Raw genomic sequence first — 27,261 nt, 5'->3', positions numbered from 1 at the left:
AGCCACATGCAGTGGTGTCGATCAGTCATCCATGAACACTTACAGCAAGTTCAGAGACAGGAGAATGAGTGGAAGCTCACAGGGCTACCTAGCTAGTCTAGAATATGTTGTGCAGTCGAAAGAAAAGAAACCTTGCCTCAGGAAGGTAGAAGGTGAGATCTAACTCTTGAAACTTTTCTTGAAGCTCTTTCGCTCTCTCTATATACCATGACACATGTGTGCGTACACAATTTTGTTACTTAATTTAAAAAGAAGACACAAAGAGAAATGAGGCAGAGTTGTGTGTCCAGATATAATGCCATGCAACTGTAGTCACATGATTCTCTACACAGAAGCCAAAATCCTAGTGGATAAACAGGAGCATTGTCATGAAATTGAGCCCAGCAAACTGCCTTCACATGCAGAAAAGTATAACTCTCAGGCTAAAGACAAACCAACTTAAAAGGAGATCAGTGACTTACCTGTCAGATGGAAAGATACCAGGGCTAAGAGAGATGGCTCAGCATTTCAGAGTGCTGCTCAGTTATGAGGACTGGACTTCAAATCTGGTTGTTCATAAAAGCTAATAACTCCAGTTCCAAGGGACCCAGAACAGTAAGAAAGTAGGTGGGTGGGCCCATCCTTCCACTGGGAGCCCTGTTTGTCTACTGGAGGTGGTCGTTTCAGGTTCATCTCCCAATTGTTGGGTATTTCAGCTAATGTCATCTTCACTGAGTCCTGGAGGCCTCTCACCTTCCAAGACTCTTGGACTTTCTAGAGATTGTGTTGAGTTTTTTTTTTTTTTTTAAATGGGCTTAATATTCAGTCGTTCTAGGACTGTTTATTGAAACCCTACAATTTTCTTCCATGTGTTGTCTCTGCTCTTTATTAAAACACTAATGAATTATATTCATTTGAAAAGATTTTTGGGTTCTCTATTTCCTTATTCCACTTGTATATTCTTCTGCCAGTAACATACCCTCTTAAGTACTGTAAGTTTATGGCTCTTTTTAAATATACCTAATATTAATGCAACCCATCTTGATACCCAACTTTTTAGCCTGAATTATAATTCCTAAAAATAAACTTTTAGGTTATTTGGCATTTTGAGCCTCTCTTGCCTTTATTGTCCTTTGTGGGTAATGAATAGTACTTGGTGATGCTGAATTTTATAGTCTACGTTTTACACTCTGCAAGCTCTTCTATTTTTTCAAGCCATTCTTCCCTTTGAAACAACATACTTAATAAATTATTTTAACCTGTAGTGGCTTGTTAATAATTACAGAACTTTTATATCTTTCATTACTGTCTTCATGATTTTACAGATAAATTGAAAACTAGTAGATAGGTTATAGGGCCAAGGCTACAGGAGTGTCTTTAATCAGTATGTTATCACAGAATGTTAATGTGTCCCTCATTTAACCCCAGGGAAAAACAGATTGGGAAAGGAGGAGGTTTTGAGGCCTAGTTGAGCAGATCACTTTCTCCCTCCTTTCCTATCTTGAGATAATTTTCATTGCTGGCTATGAACAAATGGGTTATTTCAAACTTCTAGTAATCCTCTGACACATGCATCTTTTATATGAGCTCAGAGTCAGATGAGCACTGTGTTGGCAGTGCCTTTATAGGATGATTGGTTGTCATGTGGTAATCACTACTTTCCAAAGTTGTTTTTTTTTTTTTTTTTTCCCATGAAGTGCCTCTCAACCCTTTACTGTTGAGTTTAGAAAATTATCTATTGATTGTGGAAGATTTCTTCTGGTTAGAAGCTGTTTAGAAGGCTGCAATTTGGGAATGAATGAGAGTGAAGTGCATAAGGTAGAGTGGGTTAGAGCTATTTGAAAGATGAAATGTGTGAAATACAAAGGGATCCAGGAACCAGTAAACAGTTTATTGAACAAATGAATGTTTGTAATGATAGATGCAAAATCTAAAAATGTGTGTGTGTGCTTGTGTGTGTGTCTATGTCTGCGTGTGTGTTTGTAGGGGGAGACATTAAGTTAGAATTTTCTCTAGATCTTAACCTTAATTACTATAGTTATTTAACTCTAGCTTTTGAAAATTTAGTAAACTATCTATATTCAGGTGAATTTGATTTTGTGTTTTAGAATGATTTCAATTCAATATTTTATTGCTCATGTACCTATTGCAGTTCTAGTTTTAATCTCTAATTGTTTATGGAGAACAAATGACTTCTAGCCAAGGATCATATGTGGAAACCCCACTGACTTATACCTGGTGTGGTTCTGTAGGTGTGCATGTAGCTGCCCACTTGGTAAATGCCCTCAACTTTTCAGTGAACTACAGTGAAGATTTCCTTGAACTGAATGCAGCAAGATACCAGAATGAGGTGGGTGGTCTCTGCTTTTCCATTTTCCGCTCACTTGTCATTAGATAACTAATGAGGGTCTGTGATTTTTACAGAAAATCTGTACCTTGCTGCTCCTTTGAGTGCTTTTAAAATGCAGTTGTCAAGTTGAGTTTTATTCCCTTTCAATAGAAATTGCAGGTAATTACTATGCTATAGTTTCTCCTGCTGAAAATGGGAGTTTGCAGTGTCTACTTTTTATATTCTGCAGTATTCAGAAGGTTGCCACTCAGGTCTGCTTTCCGACTCCCAGCAGCTTTTGTCTAATTCCTACCATTTAGTTGAGAGTGTTGACAGTGCCAATCTCAGGAAAAAATACTTTAATAACTCACTTACTGTGCTTGGGTGGAAAAGGGCACAGCTGTAGGTTGATTATTTGTCGATACTAAATAATGAATTTATTTGACTTAAAAATGTATTGTTTTTTTTTATGAGTTCTTTATTTTCATGAGATAGATGACCTTGAGCTGAATTTACAAGTATGTGCGATCTAACTTAGGGGCAATGTTGTTCCATATGATCTTTTATATGTTCATGAGATTAAATTATATGTGCTGAGGAAGAATCAGATGCTCAGCAAATATATAGCAATTGTCAGGTCTATGTTGCCTAGTACTTTCACATTGTCTTCAGAGAGTCATTATTTCCCAAGGTCATGACTACACTCAAGCCAAACTGCTGACTCTCTGACCTTTTCTGATGAATTACAGTGACTTAACCTGTCATTAACCATTTCCCTCATCCCAGACTCCATTTTTTTTTCTTTTACATACCATGAGCACTCTCACAGCTAATACCACTCTAATCATCTGATTGTCTTCCTAAAAGGAAACAAATAACAAAACAAATTGTAAAACTGAATGCCTCAAATAATTTTTGATAAATCTCTTGTCTCTACTAGTGTCTATAGGCATCAATATGATGGGGCTAGTCTGACTAGGGCCTGGGCATTGCTGTTTTTAAAAAGAACGAGCAGGTGATTATGTACTGCACAAAAAGTTGAGATTCACTGGCGAATCTAGCTTCTTAGCTTTCTCAGTGACAGCTCTCCAAATGTCATGATTTCAGACTGAGTTCTATTTCTCACATCTCCACTTCCTCTCCCTGAACTGTCCTCCAGCCCTATTGTCATATTAGCAATGGTTGCTTGTTTCCAGGCTCCACTCCAGTTTCCTTTGCACAGCATTTCCTTTTATGTTCCTCTTTCTTAAATCCATCCTTCTTTAATACCTACAAATATGTTTCCTACTTTCTTACTATGTTTAGTTGTCCAATATTCCACTATGATGGTGTTTTTAGTCTTAAAATTACCTTTTGGTTGAGCATTGAACCCAATATGTTTAACAGCTATCTTGATTGTAAAGGCAGGATAATAATGAATTTATAAATTTACAATCTGCTGGTCAGCATAATGAGACATATATATACCATATAATGTATGTTATATGCAATATATATTTAGTTTTGCATTATAATTTAAACTATTGTATCTCAAAATTGTTGAATAAACACCACCACCATGAGAGCCAGCCTGCAATGAGATTTATAATCTGTCCTAACTTAGTCAATGCTCTCTCATTTTCTATGCTGGTAAGACTTCTCTAGTTTTGCTTTTTATAATACAAAATTGTTCTGAGAATTAATTAAGTGAGACTATCACTTGTACTGGATGAAGGGTTCCGTCATTCCTAATATATGGCAACACACCTGGTAAACTTCTTGTGTTGTATAGGTTTGTGTCACTAGCATTTTATTTTCCAGTCAAATGTTTTATTCTTTTCTTTTCTCAGGATCCCAGAAAACTTCTCTTCACAACCAGTAAGTTTTTATTGTTTTTCAACAATGAATGAAACAAAGGTTTTTGAAAATAAGCATAGTCAAATTATATATCAGTTGATACATGCTAAATTACAACATTCTATAATTGATATTAATAGTTTAGTTATAATGCTGCAATGCCAACTGTTTCAAGAAATCCAATAATTTGAGTCTTGGATAAATAAAGAGAAACAGTAATCAGACACATTGGTTTGCTATTCAGTTTTTGGCAAGTTGCTCAAATGAAAACACTATAATCCTCATGTCTCATGAAGGCCTGCTATAGCTGGTGTTGTGGCAGGTAATATACATGTTCTTTCTCTCAGAGTAGAAGGGAAAATATTGGACTATAGGTGTTTGTGTAGTTCTAGCAATTGAGTTGTCTTAAAGTGATATCTGGGACATGATCTTAAAACCCATGAATGGGAAATTTATTAAAATAAGTTATGTGTTGGGACTCTGTTATTTTTACATTTACATTTAATTATTCCTTGTTAATATTCATTTGAAATGTCAGTCTAGATTATTTGATTGGAAATGCACAACTTTACAACTCAAAAATTAACCCTAATACTGGAGAAAGTTGCACTGCGAGGATGCTTTCAGCGTGTATGTCAAGTATGAGGGGGATTGGGGCATTGAGACAATCTGTGATAAATGATTAGCAGTGATTAACTAGTAAAGATAAAACATACAAAGTGTCTGGGGAATATTACCCAATTATATGCATTGCCTTTCCCTAGCACTAGTTTTATGATGAGAAAGTAATGCAATTTACATCTATCCTTCTACATCTTAGAGTCATAAAGTGTTTTTGTTCTGATGACAAAATTATTGCATTATCATGTTACAGTATTTCACAGTTCTCTATTCAGGAACAGAATTTAGTTTTGCTTAGCCTTTTGTTCATCAATAACATGTTTTGACTTAAATTTTAGTGACTGGATGGAAAAATAAAAGTGAAAAGAGTATCAAAACAAAGCATTATGTACAAATAAATACATTTTAGATTCACATGAACTAAATCAAAAGACAGAACAGAACTGTGTCTTAAGAATATTTTCGCCGGGCGTGGTGGCGCACGCCTTTAATCCCAGCACTCGGGAGGCAGAGGCAGGCGGATTTCTGAGTTCGAGGCCAGCCTGGTCTACAAAGTGAGTTCCAGGACAGCCAGGACTATACAGAGAAACCCTGTCTCGAAAAAAAACAAAAAAAAAAACAAAACAAAAAACAAAAAAAAACAAAAAACAAAAAAAAAAAAGAATATTTTCTGTGGGGCTGGAGAGATGGTTGGCTCAGATGTTAAGAGCTGGCTGTTATTCCAGAGGTCTGAGTTCAATTGCTAGCAACCATGTTGTTGTTCATCAACACCTATAATGAAATCTGGTGCCCTCTTCTGGCCTGTAAGGCATATGTGCAAGCAGAATGTTATATATATAAGTCTCATAATATGTTGCATGACTTCCTAAAAAAACTTGTTTTTTAATTAATATTTTCTACTAAAAGAAGTTTAATGAAAGAATGCCTTGAGATTTTTAACATTCTTCAAAAACTACGAGTTTCAAAGATATAAAATATATTGATGTAGGTATTACATCAAGACAAAGTAGCATAATTGATGCTTCTGACTATGTAGAAGATCACTAAACCCAAATAAAACCTCATTGTCTTCACTTCAACTCTAGTAGAGACTACATTCCATAGAGACCTTTGCATATTCTCAGGAATAGCACCTAGGTAAAGCAACATTCTTTGAGATGGGATTTAAACATTATAAGGTTTTTCTAACATTGTCATTATTATTGGTTCTTTTCTTGTACTGTAGTGAGTTTAATATTCTATTGTCTTCTCTCTTGGTGCCTAATTATGTTTTAGTATACTAAGAAATTATTTCTTAAAATTAACGGCCCGTAAAAATACAATATAGTAGTTACACTTAGTATTTAGGAAATGAAAAGAGTATTGAAAGGAAGAACTTATACAATAAATTCAATAGTTTTGAGTATACACACATCCCTTTAAAATGCTTCTATACTAAAAATTTCCTAATTCAATAATATATTCCATGATGAGCATAAAATACTTGACATTTAATTAAAATAAGAAAAATGTGCATAAACAAACACAATTATGTTTTTAATTAAGTTAAAAGAAGTAGGATAATGAGTAGAATATGATGTGTTTCCAATTGCATTTTGTATAAGGGAACAAATGTGGCTCAGAATCATTCACACAGGGTAGTATAATACAATTGTGTATTGTAAAGTATCACACAGGGAGGTATAGTACAACTGTGTATTGTAAAGGCTACTAATTAGTTGCTTTCATATGAGTAGATATGAATAAATAAGAAAACACATGCCAGTTTTCTTTCTCCTAAAAATAAATATACATATTTGGCTTTATTTTTTTGAGAGGATCAAGTATTTTCAGAAAAATAAGTGTAATTCCATATAGGCAAGTTTAGCTTTGCCCAGTACAACTTGACTAGTGATTAATTTTAGCCTTTTTTTCCTGTGTCTTGGAAATTGTATCCATAAATGGCTAATAGATTAGAACTTAGCTCAGTTGCTAAACAAGAGTACATTGGGGACCATTCAATGTTTCAGGGATGATTCAATGTTTATTACTTAAAATCCTCTATGCTGCAATTTCTATGTTGTTTAACGGCCTTGGATGTACCACTAGACCAAGATTTCTCATTAGACCAGCTTCATTTTATATCTAATGGTACACTTGGAATGCCAACCAACGATTAATTGAACACAGAAAACCACGTTTTTATATGTTTAATTTGATGCAGAGAGCTACATAATTATCCACATAATAAGTTATCTAGCTTTTGCCTGTTTACTTGCACTAAGTAGGTCCTGGGGCTACATTAAGGGGGTCTCAATCCTTACCTTTTCAGTAATTTTAATTACAACAGGTAATATATTTTGACCAGTAGTTCTCTGGGACTAAATCCAAGGATTGCATATTTTGGGGATATACTCTGTGACTGAGCTATATGGACTCCTAATCATTTGACAGATAGATTCCTGCACATGCAAATTTAATGCTTCTTTATTCATAGTAGCCAAGAAATTGAACTAACCAAGATGAATAGCTAAAGAAAATCTGATACATATATGTTATCGAATGAAATAATGACATTTACAGAAAATGGATGGAACTGGGAGTTATATTAAGCAAAATAAGGCAAAGCCAGAAAGCCTTTGTGCTTTCTCCTACAATAAATTCCTACTTTAATTTTTTTTTTTTTTTTTTTTTGGTTTTTCGAGACAAGGTTTCTCTGTATAGCCCTGGGAGTCCTGGAACTCACTTTGTAGTCCAGGCTGGCCTTGAACTCAGAAATCCACCTGCCTCTGCCTCCCAAGTGCTGGGATTAAAGGTGTGCGCCACCACCACCCGGCTCTACTTTAATTTTTATGTGTACGTATGCATCTGTGTGTGTGTGTATGTGTGTGTTGAGGTGTGTGGATATAGACCAGGAAACCAAATATGGAGTCATGGAGAGAGGATTGGAACCATAATGGGTGAAATGAGGAAAGGAGAATAGTCTGAGGTGTGTGACATGCAAGCAGAAGGGATGGTCTGGGTGAGGTTAAGAGACCTGGAGGAAGGGAACAGCAGGAGCAAAACCGGGAGGAGACTTGACAGGAACAAAGTATGAATAAAAATGTCATAAAGAAACCCAATGTGTTGTATGCTGCATTAAAAGAAACAGTGAAAATAATTTGTATATATAAAAAATGCAAAAAAAATTAGATAAAAATATTTCATCAAAGGAATTAACATTCATTAAATTTATTCCCTGTGGTATACAGACCAAATTCAGCAAGATTTGATTTTGCCAAAGGAATGACTACAAGACCATAATGTCAAACCATTTTGAACTTTGGCTCAGAGGTCTTGGCTTCTCTTTCATCTTCCAGTGACAAGAGTCAAGCCCGCAATGTTCCATGCCACATACCTCTCCATCTCTCTCCCTTCCTCTCTCCCTTTTTCCCTCTCTTTCTTCCTTCATTTTCTTTTCTTTCTGTGTTCTATGGGTGGAATAGAGATAGAGTTTGTTACAGAGTTTTGCGTATTCCTCTCTCTCAACTGTCTGTCTGTAATTATGGATAACACTACCTATGCAGTTTGTTTGCTCTTTATGGTCTGTGAGAGTATAGATCATGATTTTCCACATGATGGTTTCTGGCATCAGCACATGCAATGAACAAAACTCCTTGCTGTAGTTGGACCACAGATAAGGTCCCCCAGTACAACTGCTAACATGGATATCAACATGGCATCCCACCACAGCATAGAACAGAGCCTGTCTTAGTTAGGTTTTACTGCTGTGAATAGACACCAAGATCAATGCAACTCTTATAAAGGACAGCATTTAATTAGAGCTGGTTTACAGGTTCAGAGGTTTTGTGCATTATTATCAGGGTGGGAGCATGGCACACATAGGGCTGGAGGGGCTGAGAGTTCCACCTCTTGTTCTGAAGCCAGCTAGGAGAAGACTAGCTTCCAGGCAGCTAGGATGAGGGTCTTAATGCCTAAGCCCACCTACTCCAACAAGGCCACATCTCCAAATAGTGCCTCTCCCTGGGCTAGGCATACTCAAACTACCACACGGGAATTTGTTGCTTACATGGGCCACAGACTTGGCTTCAGTAAGACCTCGGATGGAGACATGGCTCCCAGCTGCATCATAGGTTGTGGTCATCACTATGGCCCCAGGTGGCAGCATTGACGACAGAGATCAACATGGTTGAAGGCTGCAGGACAAAGAGACCATGAACATTCATATGACGTTTGGGAATAACACAGGCCATGAGCACCAACACAGACCTTGTAGCATTAATACCATGGCAAAAGGATGGACCATCCAGAGTCTACCCCGCCCGGAGATCCATCCCATAATCAGCCACCAAACCTAGACACTAATACATATGCCAGCAAGATTTCGCTTAAAGGACCCTGATATAGCTGACTCCTGTGAGACTATGCCAGTGCCTGGCAAATACAGAAGTGGATGCTCACAGTCATTTATTGGATGGAACACAGGGCCTCCAATGGAGGAGTTAGAGAAAGTACCCAAGGAGCTGAAGGGGTCTGCATCCCTAATAGGAGGAACAACAATATGAACTAAACAGTACCCCCCCCCCCAGAGCTCGTGTCTCTAGCTGCATATGTAGCAGAAGTGGGAGTGGGTGGGTAGGGGAGCAGGGCAGGGGGAGGGTACAGGGAACTTTCAGGATAGCATTTGAAGTGTAAATAAAGAAAATATCTAATAATAATAATAATAATAATAATAAAATAATAAAAAGACCATGGACCCAGACATGGCCCTCTGTGGCAGCTTGTTCCTAGGCAAAATCTGCATGTGCTTAAGCTCTGGCATGGTTCACACCATTCCATAGACCTCACATGATTGGCCATCAATCTCAGCCCCCTCTCTCTCTCCCTGTCAACAGTTCAGCAACTCTACCCAGTGCTCTCACCATTCCACTTCTCCATCTCTCTCATTTCTCCGCCTTGAAGTAATAACTCAGGCTGTGCAAGAGCAAGCGGGGACTGTTTCTACCCAGTCTGGCCCTGCTGGACCCACAGTTGCTTTTCTAAATTTTCTAAATTTTTCTGTGCATATTAATCAGCACATTTCTACTTTTTACAAGGTGAAACAATTTATCTTCTTTTACTCAAGTCTAGTCATTTGGAAGATTCGTCTATACTGATGCTTAATATTCCAGTATTTCCTACTTTATTGTTCATTGACTTTTTAGATATGTATAACAATACAGTTGTTTCTCTGCTTGTCTGTTGATGTTAGTATGAGCATTTGTGTTCCACAACCATTAAAAACAGATGTAAATATTCTGAAAAGAGTATTTGTGTTGCTATATGCTTGTTTCTTTGAGTAAATATTTGGGAGCCAGGCCATGCTGTAGGGAGGCTGATTTTAAATAGTCTCTTGTCTGTCCTTGAGTGTGAGGTGGGTTGATTTCTTCCCATGTGGTAGGGAAGCAATCACCTAGAGGAAATAGAAAAAAAAAACTGCTGTGAAATAAAAACCATAGGGAAAAATGGCCCAGAAGACATAATTTGTATTAAGAATATTAGGCAAGGGAATGATTCCTGATGGCACTAAGTCCATGTGAAGGGAAATTTGTTTCTACCATAGTGAGTAGTCTATTATTATTATTGTCCATTTGCTCTAATCACTTTGCTATCTGAATAATACATACAAGCACTGTCCCTAAACTGACCCAGGACTGGTTGTTTCTTTAGTGGTCATATGTCAGTGAAAGTATTAATGTTCCATAGGTGATGCCCAAACAAACAGAGAAGTGGGAAGTTTATATATTTCTCCAAATTGAATTTGTTGAATAAGTCTTCTTTTAGCCCAATTTCAGTCACCCAGATGGGTAATTTAGGATTGATTACTATATCTATAACACCAGCAGAACATGATAATGAATACCTTTAATCCTATACTCAAGAGGCAGAGGCAGACTGATTTTCTGTGAGTTTGAGGCCAGCTTGATCTTCAAAGCAAGTTCAAGGACAGTCAGATCTGTTCTACAGTGAAATTCTCTCTCTCTCTCTCTCTCTCTCTCTCTCTCTCTCTCTCTCTCTCTCTCCATATATGCAGAGAAATTAATTTTATAGTAATATCATTGTAAGGGAACTATTTACATTTTACCTTAGATATCATGTCATCTTGTGATTCTGAACATGGTGTATGGTCTAATGCTAAATTTGTAGCTGTAAAAAATGATCATTAATTTAAACATCTGTGCAAGTTTTCCTATTTATTTAAATAAATTTTATACTATATCAAACCACTGGTTTTACATTTTATAATGTGTGTGTGTGTGATAGTGTTTCTGTGTATGGGGAGTAGGTCAGGGAACAACTTGCTGGACTGGCTTTTCTACTTTCACCATGTGAAATACTTGGACAAAATTCAAGTTCTCATGCTTCTTTGAAAACACTTTTACCTGCTGAGCTATGTCTTAGACCCTAGAATGCTGTGGATATGAAGAGAAAATGTATCTACAAGCTTTCTTCAAATAGCATCACAGAGAGGGAATATTATAGATAATGGATTATAATAGATAATATTATAATAGATAAAGAAAGATTATAAGAGCCAGAAGGCTAGAACATCTCTTTCAAGATAGTGTCTTCTACATATAACATGGAAACTCCCCCACTTAAAACCTCAACAATATGACACCTTAAACAAGACCCTCCATGCTTTCACCATTATGAATAGAGCACTTGGCAATGTAAGAATAGATGCCTCTGCGCCAGGAGCAAAGGAACCAGACTTGTTGGAAAGCCGGAATACTTGAGTCTGTGCTGGTTTTCTAACAGTTTGTCTGAGGAGTTGTACACACAGAGAAATAAAATCTGAATTTGTTTTCTGCTGAATAGTGTACTATACTTTAGACGTTAAGGTAATAATTTTCTTCCAGTATGAATTAAGTTAAAATGTACTTGTAAATGTTCTTACAGTTCCTGGTCTGACGGGTGTCTGCATGGTGGTGGTATTGTTCCTCATGGTTACAGCTTCTACCTATGCAATAAGGTAAGGGTCAGACTGACGACTGAGACTATTTTTTATTCATCTGTCCAGGTTGTCCAGATTTTCCACTTATTTTCACTTTCCTACATATGTGAAAAGTCTTGAATGATTAAAGTATTTAAACAGTGCCTTGGTGAGTGGGTTGTTCTGGGTTGAACACAGCTGAAATAGAAACATTCCAATATTTAATTTACGTTTTTAAAAAGATATATTTATTTATTTATAAGAGTACACTCTAGCCATCTAGCCGTCTTCAGACACAACAGAATAGGGCATCGGATCCCGTTACAAATGGTTGTGAGCCATCATGTGGTTGCTGGGAATTGAACTCAGGAACTCTGAAAGACCAGTCAATGCTCCTAAGAGCTGAGCCATCTCTCCACCCCTCAATTACCTGTTTTTGAAAATTACATTTTATTAGTCATAAGGAGTACTATATGGAAATTTCTACTGAATACCAATGGAAATATAGAATATGTCAGAATCTTTTTTAGAAAACATTGTTGGATGTGAATTGGAATTTTACTGTGTGCCCACAGACCTTGAGAGGAATTTATGCCTTAAAAATATTTTACAGCTGATTACCTGATGATAGTTTTTTATTTTGACTATAATATAAAATAGTGTTCTAAATAAAGCCTCAAAACAAATTTGACACCTGTTTAAATATTTAGCTACACTCCAAATCATACTTTTTTTTTTCAGTTAAAATCTTTTCATGGGGCTAGGGATATGCCCAGTTGGGAAATTGCTCACACACAAGAATGGTATCAATCTGTAGTATCAATGTGAGAGTCAGGCATAGTGACATCTGCCATCCTAGGACTAGGATGGAGATACCTATATATAGGATATAGGGTATAGGATATAGGATATATATATATATATATATATATATATATACTTGACCACAATCTGTAGGTATATGTGTGAATGTGTATAAATAAATAAACAAACAAATAAATAAACAAGTAAAGATTTCATATTTGCATTGTCCGTAGCATTTTCATATCTTGTTTGTTTTTTCTGGTGAACACATTCCATTTCGGAATAGAAGTATCGCACATATAAGATTAAACTTTTTGCTTGAAGCAAAAAAAAAAAAAATCTTATAATTTAAAATTTTGTAGGTATTTCCTTGGCTGAGATATGAAAGATAACGAAGAAACAAATGTTTATATGGTTTGAAAATAATTGGAAAATAGTATTTTCAAATGATTCTCTTGCTGTATTTCTATGTACATCTACTCATAACCATACCTACGCCCACTCATCACAAAAGATTAGTGCTGTCATCCTGTGCTTAGTTTCACACACCAGGCTTCATGTTCTTGCTTATTCTGTGCTGTCCCACCAGCCTCACTCTGTCTCACATAGAAGTTTTAAATATTTTCCATGTAGGCACATTTTATCTTTCTCTTTACTGATGATCAGCTAGAAGAATTGATCCCCTTGTCAACTGGACACATCAATATATTGGACAACATATTACTTTCCTTTCTTATTTATTCCTAAGATCTCCTCTTGATATCAATATTTCAACATAAAACAGGTTTCAACTTTTAAAAGTCCTTGTCTTTATAAATTGAGTCTCTTTAAAACATTAAGAGTATCTCTAAATTCTAAAGTCCTTAATTATGTTTTCCCAATAATCAAAAATAAGTTACATACTTCTTATTTCAAAAAGATGAGCCTGTGCACAATTCAAATTAAAGCAAAACCAAAATTGAACAGTGTAATGCTCTGTGTCATGCTTCTTGACTCATGATTTTCTGGACCTCAAAGGGCTTATGCAGATCCACTTCTCTGGTTCTGCCATCTACAGTACATATAACTTGTCTTATAGTTGCAGGCTAGCTGCCACACCTCCCTGGAGGTCTTCTCATGTGACTAACATTTCCAAAATGCTGGAATTTATGCTCAAACTGTGCTGCACCTTAACCAGTATCCTCCTCTGGGCTCTAATGAGGGACTGATATTGCCACATGAATCAAGCCTGATATTCTTTCCATGACTTCTCCAATCCTGGAGCTTCTACTGAAATGGAGGCCTTTTCATCACCAATGGATTTTTTTTTTTTTTTTTTTTTTTTTGGCCTCTCACAGTGCCACGACCTCCATGACTCCTTCATGATTTCAAGATTAGTATGATCAGACAAACTCTTACACATTTCCAAATCTGGCTGCTAGCCTGAACTTCAGTACCTTTGGAGCATAGCTTTTGAGTTGTGACCCTGAAGAAACACTTCCCAGAAGTTTTCTTTTCAGTTATGTTGGTCTCTTCTTATTCAAGGCCAATTCTTTATCTTCTGGTGAGCAGAAGTGTATGTTCTTAGTCCAACTTATTGAGCATCACAGAGAGTCTTTAAGAAATTGTCAACTTCCCTCTTAAACTTCAGGTCAAGTCATCATTATCTGCACAATCTCTAGCATCTTCTAAATTCCCAAAATAGCCCAGCATACTCAGAACATTCAATAGTTTTCTATCACAAAGTTCCACTCCTTCCACAATAGCTTCAACTCCAGAACATGCTCAGGTCTATCACCGAAGTAGCCCATTCCTGATACTAATTTATGTTTTAGAAGGGCTTTCTATTGTTGTAATGAAAGAGCATAATAAAAAATGATTTGGGGACAAAAAGATTTATTTCAGTTTACTATTCCACATCAGACTATGTTGTCAAAGAAAGTCAGGGCAGAAACTCAAGGCTGAGACTTAAAGCAGTAACTAAAACAGAAGGAAATTGCTGACTTTTAATGATAATTTAATCTTTTTCCATTTGAGGTTTTGTTTTAGAACTTTTAAAAAAAATCCTTTGAAATCAGAACATTACTTTGAAAAACACTTGAAAATATAAAAGTAAAAGAAAAAAAAAAAAAGAATGAGCTGAGAATTGTGGTCCTTGCCATCGATTGGGATGCTTAATTCCAGCACTCAGGAGGCAGAGTCAGGTGGATCTATGTGAGTACCAGGACAAGCTAGTCTGCAGAGTGAATTCCACGGTTACATAGAGACTCCATCTCAAAAAACAAGCAAAGAAAAACAAAATGCTATCGAAAAAGACAAAAACATTATAAATCAGACTCCATCATGGAGTGTTTGTATGTGTGTGTGTGTGTGTGTGTGTGTGTGTGTGTGTGAATCACTTTCAAATGATGAGTTTTCTTAGTGCACCTTGTAGAGTAAGTTAATAGCCTGATATCAACTGATGAATCTTAGACAACTATATTAGTGTTTTTCAAATATGATGTGTATTTTCCAAGTACATGTTTCTTTCATGTGATGAATGTAAAGCTGGACTGATGCAAACTGATTTATTTTTCAGAGTTTCTAATTATGATATCTTCTGGTATACTCACAACCTCTTCTTTGTCTTCTACATGCTGCTGCTGTTGCATGTTTCAGGGTAAGAAAAACTGTCTGAACTACCATCTACATTCTCATGTCAAACATGACTGAAGGGAGGCATTTGTGGGAAGTGTGATTCTCTGCATGAGGCAGCATTTTGTTAGCTGCCCAGGGCTCACAAGGAATACCTTTGCTTTAAACATTATCCTATCTACAAGAACTGATATCTGGTCTCAGGATGACATTTTAGTTTAATCACTGTGTTGTAGTCTAGATATTTTTTCAACAATCATAAATAGAATTAATTAGGAATATGAATGGCATGGTCCCATTTACCCCACCTCGAGTTTCTCTAGGGAAAAAGAATTTATAGAAACAGACCCATTGTCCTTTCTTCAGATTGTTTTGTATAATAGTTGTCAAGGTATTAGATAAATTATATAAATTATGTACTTATTCCCATGTACATGTCAAATTTCCCTCCTCTCCTCAGTTTTGGTAACCATTAGTAATGACAGGGATATTAACCAGCTTTGTTCCAAATGGGCTGGTAGTTTTCTCTGGTAACCCAGTTTGAACATAGAAAAGTGAGACATCAGCAACTTGACTACTCATAATAATCATGGGCCCTGTCTAGCCATTCCTGCTCATAAGGGAGAATGCAGTAATAGATGGAACTGGGAGCTGCTCATTTCCCATGCTGGAGGTACATTCTGTGGAGCCTTGGGCTACAACAAAAGCCTGGGTACTGTGAATTTGCTCTGCATTTTTCTTCTGGAAACAGCTATGTCACCAGCACACCATGTGTTATTTTTCAAATGGCTAGTTTCTAGTTTGTAAGTTCAGAACTGTGGTCACTGAGTAGATACTGAATCAGCAGAGTCTATTCAGGGTATCAGTAATTTACAATAAAATTATCCACTGCTTGCCACAGGCCAAATATGAATTCAACTTGTTTCAAATATTTTCTGACATGAAATGACCAGGACATTATGAAGATAATATTTTGAAAACTACAAGTGAGACTCTAAAGTTGAGAAAGATTCAGCAACTTGGCAAAGTTTACTCAGTATAAACTTGATTCAGACATAGGCATGTTAAAATGTCTTTATTATTGCTAGGTCATACACACACACAAACATTTTTGAGAGCTTCTTAGAATTTGACTTGTTATTGTAATATTCTGTAAAGTTTATCTGGCCTGACTCAGGAGTATAACCCACTTGTCACTATCTCCCTTTGTCTCTGTCCCCACGTCTTCCCTTTCTATTAGAAAAGAGAAGCATCTCCTCACTTACTAGCATAACAAAGGATTCATTTTGCCTTTATGGTTTGGAAAAAAAGTTCCTTTGCAATTTAAAACTGTAGCATATTTTTTTCTTTTTTCTTTTTTCTCTTAGACTGGCATTGAACTCTCAGAGGTCCACTGCCTCTACCTCCCTAGTGCTGAAATTAAAGACCCTAGCACCTGGCTAAAATTAGTTACTTTAGAGAAGGATGATAATAAGATTTTTTTCCCATTTTTTTCTTAAGAAACAGCTATTTAAAATTAACTCTCCTTTGCAGAACAAATATCATAGGCAGATGGTAATTTTAATTTATATACATAACCAACATAATAGCTACTAAAAAATTAAATATATATATAATTCTATTTTATAACTTAATTAATAATGAAATGAAAGCAATGACTATAATTCTGAAGTAAATGTTATTGCATATGCTCACAGTGAATAAGCATTATATACTACATAGGTATTTTTTTCCATTGACCTTTTTTTGAAGATTTATTTATTTACTTTATGTATGTGAGAACATTGTTGGTCTCTTCAGACACACCAGATAAGGGCATCAGATCCCATTACAGATGGTTATGAGCCACCATGTGGTTGCTGGCAATTGAACTCAAGACCTCTGGAAGAGAAGTCAGTGCTCTTAACCACTAAGCAATCTCCCAAACCCCAGACTTTATTCTTTACTAAAATATCATAGACTGTGCTTCTGAGAAGAAGAAAATGACTACTGGTAAATTTTGGAACTTTTCAAGTTTATTTTATTTTTTTTTAACTAACAATTGTATGTATGTAGTTAAGTCATTGTAAATTTTCTTTTATGCCATTATTGGAAATCATGCAAATTCTTATTCTTGAAACTCCTTCATAATGTCATGTTCCAGTCTTTTGTTAATAAGATGGGTATGGAGTCGTTCGAAGCAAAATTCAGGCATGCATGCTAACATTTTTACTTAATAGAATTCTGTAGGCTTGATGGGAACAATCTCTCCTTACGGGGTACCCATTCCCTTGCCTATCAGTGTGTTGAATACTTAAGGGAGAGAGGAGCAATATAGTGTAGGATCACAGTCTCCTGGGATATAATTGATTTGAGGTTAAAAAAAAAAAAACATCAATAAAGAGCTGTAGATGGTATCTTCGAATACAAAAATTTTTATTTACAGGAATTCTAGCCATTCAGGGAATAGATGAATCCACATTGAATAGAAACTTTAGAAAATATTTGGCTTCAAAGATGCGGTGATTAGATTTTTTTTGGCTGGCTTTTATGCTTACATAAAGTTTACAGGAAAAAGGTTGATTATTTCATGTGATTTTTGTAAGGTTTTGTTTAGCCAGAGAATTTTCAAATATATTTTGTATAGCTCCTTTTTGATCTTGGCATATAATATTCATATTTAAATTTTCACTGCATATTTAAATTACTGATACTAATTGTTTATGTTTATGAATAATGATATGAGTTTTGATACATGTATACATTCTCAGTTGATTAAATTAGGTTTTCCAGACTCCATCATATATACATTCACTTCAAATGTATGTTTGGCTTGAATCCCTGTATCTTTATGGAGTAAATGCCTAATTACAAAGATACTCATTCTGATGTGGCAAAACCTTAATAACCACACAGTTTCTTCTTTTAATATCACAAGTTTATTTCATTACAGTTTTACCCAGAGATTTAAAAGTCTATGATTCGATACTTCATCCCTATTATATTCTCATGTATATCTTATGTGGTAATTTTCAAAACACATCATCATTTTATTTTTTCTCATGGAACATATCATTTAATATTGCCTGAATGCTTATCTTCTTCAATGTGTGTGTATGCTTGTGTGTGTGTGTTTGTATGTGTGTGTATTGGGAATTATATTCCCCAGGATTTAAGCATTTGCCATGCTAAGTGAGTACTCTCTCACTGAGCTAGATTAGCCCACTAATATATATTTTACTGAGTGTTCCCAGCAAGCCTACAGTTGCTTCTTATTCCTTTCACGGTTTGCCAGAGAATATAGTGGTACTACACAGGGCCAGTGAGTTGGTTCAATGGGTAAAGGCTCAAGTTAACCAGTCTGACACCTTGAGTTTGAGCTCCAGAATTCACATTGTGGAAGAAAAATACTAAATCTTGCCAGTTGTCCTCTAATCTCCTCATAATATATGTATGTGCATGCACATATGTAATGTGTACATGGGCACACAAACACATACACACAAATAAAATATAGGAAGGAAGGAAAGAAGGAAGGAAGAAGGAAAGAAAGTAACAAACAAAGAAACAAAGAAACGAACAAACAAAGGAGGAATTCAGGAATTAAAATATAGTAAGAAGCAATGAGATGCCTTTGTAAAGACTTCTCATTTTTAAGCTTTTGTGTGGATGTATTTACAGAGAGATTGAAAAACAAACAGCTTTAGGACTTGACAGGTATGTAAAAATTGTTTTCACATAAGCAACAAACATTTAATGTCTGGTATTTTCATTTACTATCTCTCCATGAACCATGAAGTCTGTTTAATCTAGTCTTATCTTGATCAAAGATTATCCCTGTGTTTTTCTTTTAAGCTTGAAGATGTATAGCAAAGTTATTTTCACAGTGTTTATTGAAGTGAAAATTTGTAAGTTAATGCATGAATGCCTAACAGAAGTTAAGCTTGCCCTATTCAAAACACAACAAGAAATTTGAATCTGTTTTCTTCTACCTCACAGACATAGCATTTGTTTGGAAAACTAAACATGTTTACTCTATTCTTTAGTACAGAATTTAGGATATTTTATTTCTTCTGAAATAGATAACACAAATACTTTGTATAAATGCTATAAAAAGTCAGCAGGAAAAAACGAATAACTGCTTCTCTTTACCCATTCCATCTTTTAACTCAGTCTCTTTTCCATCTTCTTGTTTTTATCTAATTTAACTTTAGTGGTTTGTTGAAGTATCAGACAAATTTAGACACTCACCCTCCTGGCTGCATTAGTCTTAACCAGACATCATCCCAGAATATGTCCATACCAGATTATGTCTCAGAACATTTTCATGGATCTTTGCCTCGAGGGTTTTCAAAATTAGAAGATCGTTACCAGAAAACACTTGTGAAGATTTGCCTGGAAGAACCCAAGTTCCAAGCTCATTTCCCACAGGTCAGATTAATTCTGTGTTTGAGATCTGCCAAGTCTGTGGTTTCATGTGACTGTCTGACATTGAATTCAAATATGTCTTTCAATCTGTGTTTTCAGGTACAAGAGGTTATTTCAGGATGTTTAGACAGCAGAGTACTATTTTTTTTTAGTGTGTTTGTGTGTGTGTGAGTGAGAGAGACAGGTATCTAATACTCCAAGACAAAAGGCGTATATAGAAAAATGTATGCTTTTCCTAGTGTTTGCTTTCAGAGAGACAACAAATATATATTCTAAAGCTATAAAGACATGCAGTTTAAATTTAACAAACTGTAAACAAACAAACCCTACTAATTGTTGCAATATACTATTACAACATATTATATATAATAGTGATGTTAATTTGTTGAATGTTTAGTATAATTCTCTTGGCACTATGCCGAATTGCTCTGTATGCAGCATTTCCTTCAGTATCCACAATTAACCTTTGAAACAATTACTCAATTATCTGATGAAAACATTGAGCTTAAACAAGTATCCTGACCAAAGTCTATAAACAAGTGGTGGAAGAGGAAATGTGTAGACATAGGTCTTTAACTCTAATCATGGCCTTGGAAAGTTCTTCAACTACTCCACAAATACTTCAGTGACTTGCACCCCAACTCTGCCCTTGTCTGAGGTAACTGCCAACATCTAACTGAAGCCCACTATTTTGCATATGAAATAGAGGAAAGGAAATTCTATTTCAAAGAGAGAAGACAGAGAAGCACCAATGAATTTTTAGATGACTTTGGAGTCAGCTGGTCAGTTTTCCAAGTGTCATAGAATGATGAATATTATGTAAGGTAAATATGGCAAGTTCCATTTTCTTTATGTGGGTCTTAATCATCTAGGAGTCACTGACTTGCAGATGCAAGGTCACTTCATTGTAGAACTTATCTCACCCTGCATATCTTCAGAGTGTCACGTTCATTGTCACAGTCTACAGAGCAGGAGCTAACTGCATTCATTGAGTGAGCAATGTCTGGTAAAGCTGTGTAAATAAGTTTCCTTCGAAGGGCCATTAAAATCAAACTGAAGGTTGCATGGATTAGCAGACACCTCTAAGCCTATATAATCAAAAGGCAGAGACAGCAGGATATCAAGTCCAAAAGAAAGCTGCCCGAATACAATGAAACTCTGTCTCAGTAAACAAGAAAGCAAACATCTTTATAAATACATTACAATTCAGTTGACAGCTTTGAAGACAAGGAGAGGCTATAGTAGTCAGTTGTAGGGGAAAGATGATTCTCATAGGCATCAAAACTGTCATTTCTCATAAAAGTGTAATTTTGGCCTATTATATTATGTAAAACGTGTAATACAAATGTGCTCGGTGCATACTATTTTCAAAACTAGAAATGCACTTACATTAGACATCATGTTTATAAAGCTGAAATGTGTCTATACATCAGTGTTATATCCATTAACTATCGAGGGCATTATGTTTTCTACTAAACCTTGGAACGGTTTTATTTTTCTAAATCATCAGCAGATAAATATGAAGCTTTAACTTCTCTTTACTATACAGAGGGTTCTGGTATATCCCTGTCACGCACTTCAATGTACAGATGGTTGTCTGAAGGAATGTTTACATAGCAATGGTAGTGCTCAATAGGATATAGATTTGAGATTAGGGTTCTATATTACTTTTTCTCTCACAATTTCATTGCTGAGAGCTTTAGCCATATTTTACTCATGCTTATTAATATCTTCCTGTTTAAAATATAAATTGAAGTATTGCTCAGTTGTTAATTCAGTCATACATTACATGAAGCAAAATTGTGAAAATTTTCCTTTAGACCTGGATTTGGATTTCTGGACCTTTGTGCCTTTATTGTGCGGAGAGGCTTTACCGATGCATCCGGAGCAACAAACCTGTCACCATCATCTCAGTCATCAATCATCCCTCCGATGTGATGGAACTCCGTATGATCAAAGAAAACTTTAAAGCAAGACCTGGCCAGGTGAGCCAGTGGTTAGTGGCTTTGCAAATATCTTTTATCCTTAGGAAATTTTTAAAAGTTAATAGACAGATTTATTGGAATAGTTGTATTTCTTTTTTGATCATTTAAAACATTATCTGTTTGTTGCTTTTTTAGTATATTATTCTCCATTGCCCCAGTGTATCAGCATTAGAAAACCACCCATTTACTCTCACAATGGTAAGACATATTTCTTGAATTTTAAAAAAAATTTAGATTGCAGAACATCTTTGTCTATGCGTATATATGTGTGCACATGGGCATATGTATTTGTTTATCTGTGTGTATATACATATTTGTGCACACACATATGTGTGCCTATACAGACACACATGTCTGAATATATGTGTCTATGTGATTCACATGTGTATATTTGTGTATGTGTTTTACTTCATTCTCAAAATTATTAGATGATCATAGTTTCTTCATGTTTTAGTTAGCTTTTTTTTTTCAAAGAAATATAGTTTTCTATTCAGAGACTTTGTAAGTATTGGCTTTCCATGATTTTCTAATTCCTAACTATTCACTAAACAATGTGCTTATTTAAAATTTATTAAAGCTTTTTGCTTTAAAGCATAGAAAACTCTTAGTTTTCCTTTTCCATATATTTGTAGTGGGCTTGGGAATGTTGGTCAGATGGGGTTTTATTCCTAGGATGCATGAGATCCTGTCAGGTTCCATCCTGAAAACCCTGTACACTGTGCGTGCTGTTGCATGTCTATAATCCAAGTACTCCAGAGGTAGAGGTAGGAGACGCCAATGTTCAAAGTCATCCATGGCAGCATAGTGAGTTTAAGGACAATGTAAATGGCTTGGGATTCTGTATTTAAAAAGAGAAAATAAACAACAAAAAAAAGAATTTTGTTGTTTTCTGTGTATAAATTATGTGTGGAAATAAAATATGGCCAATTTTCATTAAAGAGTTGGAATAAGGGAAGAAAGATACTATGGATGATGTAGAAGCATTAAAAATACAGATAGTAGTAAGAGAAGGTGAAGCACAATTTAGCTGATAACTTCATATATGAGGAAAACAAAGTTGGATAAATGAAATTAGACAAATCATAGAGATATCTGTATACAGTCACAAATTATGCTTAAACCTGCATTAGTATAATAATAAAATATTTTTACCCAATATATGCTAAAATTTACATCATATACATATAGCAAATTACTAAAGATTAAAAAATGGATTTTATTCCAGCGTATCATGTATCTACAGTGCCCTCCCTTTTCCCTCATCCTTTCCTCCTGAACTCTTTCCTGAAATATATAGATGATTTTATGTTAGGGGTAAAATCGATCATCCAAAATTGAAAGAAATATCCAATATGCCTCTTCCTGCATCAGAGTGCTTAATCTGATGACCTTGAGTTGGTCATCTCATTGTGTGTATAGGTGAGGCATTGGATTGTATAGTTGAGTATACAGTGAGCATGTGATCTCATTTGCTCCCAGAGCAGGAGGTTTGTAAGCCTGTTTGAGCTTTTACCACTTATATTTCACATGATTCAAAAACGAAAGATAAAATTGATGGATTTTTAGTTTTTCATTTTCATATCTTCTTCCCCATAATTAGGTAATTCCAGATATTTTATCATCTATTTCAGCATATACAAATTCCTGGGGTTTGCTTGTTTGATCAAATGGTTCTCTCACTACATCACATCCTTCAAGGCTATACCATGAACAGTTTCTCATTCTTTTCTTAATTTTTTAAAAACTTTTACTTTTTATTAGATATTTACTTTATTTATATTTCAAATGGTGTCCCCTTTCCTGGTTTCCCCTCCGAAAACCCCCTATCCCCTCCCGCATCCCTCTGTTCACCAACCTACCCATACCTGCTTTCTGGTCCTGGCATTCCCCTACACTAGTGCATAGAGCCTTTCACAGGACCAAGGGCCTCTCCTCCCATTGATGACCATCCTCAGCTACATATGCAGCTGGAGCAATGAGTCACAACATGTGTATTCTTTGGTTGGAGATTTAGTCCCTGGGAACTCTACAGGTGCTGGTTATTTCCTCCTGTGGGGCTGCTAACCCCTTCATCTCCTTGAGTCCTTTCTCTAGCTCCCTCATTGGGGACCCTGTGATCAGTCCAATGATTGGCTGGGAGGATCCACCTCTGCATTTGTCAGGCACTGGTGGAGCCTCTCTGGAGACAGCTATACCAGGCTCTGTCAGTAAGCACTTGTTCGCATCCACAAAAGTCTCTGGGTTTGGTGATTGTATATTTTGGGATGGAGCCACAGGTGGGGCAGTCTCTGGATGATCATTCCTTCGGGCTCTGCTCTGAACTTTGTCTCTATAACTCCTTCCATGGGTATTTTGCCCCCCTGCCCCCCCCCCTTCTCAGAAGGCTCGAGGTACCCACACTTTGGTCTTCCTTCTTGAGTTTCATGTGGTTTGCAAATTGTATCTTGGGTATTCTGGGTGTCTGGGCTAATATCCATTTATCAGTGAGTTGCATACCACGTGTGTGATTGGGTTCCCTCACTCAGGGTAGTATTTTCTAATTCCATCCATTTGCCTAAGAATTTCATAAATGCATGTTTTTAATAGCTGAGTAGTCCCTCATTGTTTAAATGTACCACATTCTTTTCAATGCCTATATAATATTCCACAGTGAGGAAATACTGTTTATTTGATATTTGCATTAAGGACTGATGTTTAGGTCTCATTCATGTTTCTGATAAAGAATAACTAACACAACCTTGATGTATATACAAAAAGTAAAATTTACCACATTAGGGAGAAAGAAAGAAAAACCAATAACTTTTTTTTCTAATCACAAAATTATATTTTATTATTTTACTATTTCCTACTTTTCTTTTTTTCCTTTTTTTTTAATATTTTTTTATTATGTATTTTCCTCAATTACATTTCCAATGCTATCCCAAAAGTCCCCCATACCCTCCCCCCACTCCCCTACCCACCCATTACCACTTTTTGGCCCTGGCGTTCCCCTGTACTGGGGCATATAAAGTTTGTGTGTCCAATGGGCCTCTCTTTCCAGTGATGGCCTACTAGGCCATCTTTTGATACATATGCAGCTAGAGTCAAGAGCTCCTGGGTACTGGTTAGTTCATAATGTTGTTGCACCTACAGGGTTGTAGATCTCTTTAGCTCCTTGGATACTTTCTCTAGCTCCTCCACTGGGGGCCCTGCGATCCATCCAATAGCTGACTGTGAGCATCCACTTATGTGTTTGCTAGGCCCCGGCCTAGTCTCACAAGAGACAGCTATATCTGGGTCCTTTCAGCAAACGCTTGCTAGTGTATGCAATGTTGTCATCGTTTGGAGGCTAATTATGGGATGGATACCTGGATATGGCAGTCTCCAGATGGTCCATCCTTTTGTCTCAGCTCCAAACTTTGTCTTTGTAACTCATTCCAGGTGATTGTTTCCAATTCTAAGAAGGGGCAAAGTGTCCACACTTTGGTCTTCATTCTTCTTCAGTTTCATGTGTTCTAACCAATAATTTAAATGTTTATGTTTAGGGTATAGGTTTGTGAAGTGACTTTTGGATTATATGTATTAGATTTAAAATTCACAGCCAATGGGTGTATTACTTTATCTTTTGGGACATTTGGCTTTCAGTATAATATTATGATTTAGTCAGTTCTGAATAATAGATTTGTAGGAGTTAAGCAAACTACAAGTACAGCATAAAAAAATAATCATGAAAGTACTGAAAGTATCTGGTGTGTGAATAAAACCATTATGATTTTAATTTTCAGTTCAAGTTTATGTCTCAAAATCACCAGAACATTGACAGTTGAGCTAAATAATTCTATACATAAAGAATAAAGGAACCAACAAGCTTGTATTAATTTGTTAGAATAAAATCAGAGGCCATATATTCAAAAGGGTTTTCTGAAGAAACAAATGACACTTTTCTCTTTATTTACTTCAAATTTTGTATTCTGTCTATATGAGTGAATCTTGTTTAATAATCATCAAAGAAAAGTTGTTTAGCATCTAGTGAGATAATGATATATATTTAGATCTGTCATAAACGATGGCAGCCCTGGCACAGCACAATATGGATATACAGTTTCTTGTCTGTAGTGATGGTGAGTTATTCTGAATACTCTTTCATCTGCTGCTGTATGGGCTTTGACTAGTGTGAAAGTGAAGCATTTGTCATGAGAAATAGTTAAAGCTAGGCTACTCACATGGAGTGTATCCTAGGAGCTTTTAGAACACAGTTCTTATGAGAAGTCAGATTGCTATGGCACGCCCATTAGTCCTCTAGTGTTTCTCATGTTTTACCAAGTAACAGAAATGTACCTGAATAACAAATGTTTAACTGTAACAAAAATAAAATTGCATCTAAATCATGTCTGCTTCTGACAGTTTTAAGACATATTTTCATATCTCAGCTTTCATACATTGATAAACATGAAGCTGTTATCAGAAAAAAGTAGAAGGTGAAAAGGGAGAAAATATACAAGTAGCTTTATAGAATTTAGGAGAGCAGACCTACTGTTTACAATCGTTATAAATTTCCTCCAGAATCGCTGTTTGAGAATTTATTTTTAAATTTCTTTCATAGAGGTAGTATTAAACAGAACATAGATTGTAAGAAATGAAGCAAATTATTGAATGCCAACTACAAAGCTTGGAGAGTCCTTTTTTTCATAAAAAATATTTTCCAACATGTTCCAAATGGAGAAAATAGCATAACATACCAGTAAGCATCAACTGTCTTAGGGAAAAAAGTTATCTCACTGTTATTATACTTTACTAAAAATGTTATGTTTTCTCAGAAATAATGACAAGAGTTTTCCCCTGACATAGAGAGGCTTTTAGGTCAAACGTCTCACTTCTCTACAGCTTCTTTCTCAAGCCAAAATGAGAAAGACACACACACACACACACACACACACACACACACATACACACACACACACACACACACACACACACACACACACAAATCAGAATTCATAAACCTGAAGGGCTTTCATCCTGCACACGACCTTGAATCAGCTGCATTTTAAATCACAGTTCAGATCAGCACATTCCACTGAGATACCTCAGTATTATGTATTTGTTATATTGAAACCAAAATATATTCTTGAAGCTTCTGCTCTTTAATCTCCAAGTCTTGTTTCTATACAATGGGAGCACTAGATCTGGGGATGTTTATTCTATAATTTTATTGACATAGATTTTTCTATGCCTGTAGTTTTGATCTCAGCCCTATGGATATTTATGTTTGGTTTCATGATAGAGCTCAGAATTCTGGGAAATTGTGATTAGGCCCTTTTATTTATTGTATTCCTTTATTGATATTTGAATGCGTTATTTTTTTTTTTACTTTGATCTTCATCGTTCACATTCCTTCTTTTACTTCGTTGAGACTGCTGTGACATTTTCTTTGTATTTTAACTTGATTCATTTGATATTTCACTGCCAGAATCTATTTTCATTTTCCCCCAATTTAATTATCCTAATGAATTTCTCTGCTATGGTATTAACTTTCTCATATATTTTGACACTGCCCTTCTGACTTACTATTCTGTGTTGTTGGCTTTCTAGTCCAGGTCTACTGTTGATTGCCTTTCTTCATGTCTCTGCTTATTTCAATTATTTTTTGTGGCCAATGAAAACTCTCATGAGTAAATTAGTGCATTTTTGTCATTGTAGAATCTTTGAATTCATAAATGCATGGTATCTTTTATAGGAGGTGTGTAGCCTTT

The 27,261-nt window shown here is 35.8% G+C and overlaps 1 protein-coding gene across 2 annotated transcripts in view; it reads left to right on the top strand.

Annotated features, from left to right (window-relative positions):
• Nox4 (NADPH oxidase 4) overlaps window positions 1-27,261 on the top strand; it is a 146,239-nt gene that overhangs the window by 55,815 nt on the left and 63,163 nt on the right. For both annotated transcript variants that reach the window (XM_085841544.1, XM_021166295.3), the window contains exons 5-11: window positions 2,232-2,329; window positions 4,138-4,165; window positions 11,687-11,759; window positions 15,082-15,162; window positions 19,331-19,547; window positions 21,365-21,529; window positions 21,665-21,727. In XM_085841544.1, coding sequence (XP_085697670.1) covers window positions 2,232-2,329; window positions 4,138-4,165; window positions 11,687-11,759; window positions 15,082-15,162; window positions 19,331-19,547; window positions 21,365-21,529; window positions 21,665-21,727 — 725 coding nt within the window. The remainder of the gene's footprint in view (window positions 1-2,231; window positions 2,330-4,137; window positions 4,166-11,686; window positions 11,760-15,081; window positions 15,163-19,330; window positions 19,548-21,364; window positions 21,530-21,664; window positions 21,728-27,261) is intronic.

This window comes from Mus caroli, unplaced genomic scaffold (genome assembly GCF_978045245.1).
Source record: "Mus caroli unplaced genomic scaffold, Mus_caroli_1 scaffold_8, whole genome shotgun sequence".
Lineage (NCBI taxonomy): Eukaryota > Metazoa > Chordata > Mammalia > Rodentia > Muridae > Mus > Mus caroli.
Note: the sequence above shows the minus strand (reverse complement) of the source record. Positions and strands in the feature narration are given on the sequence as shown.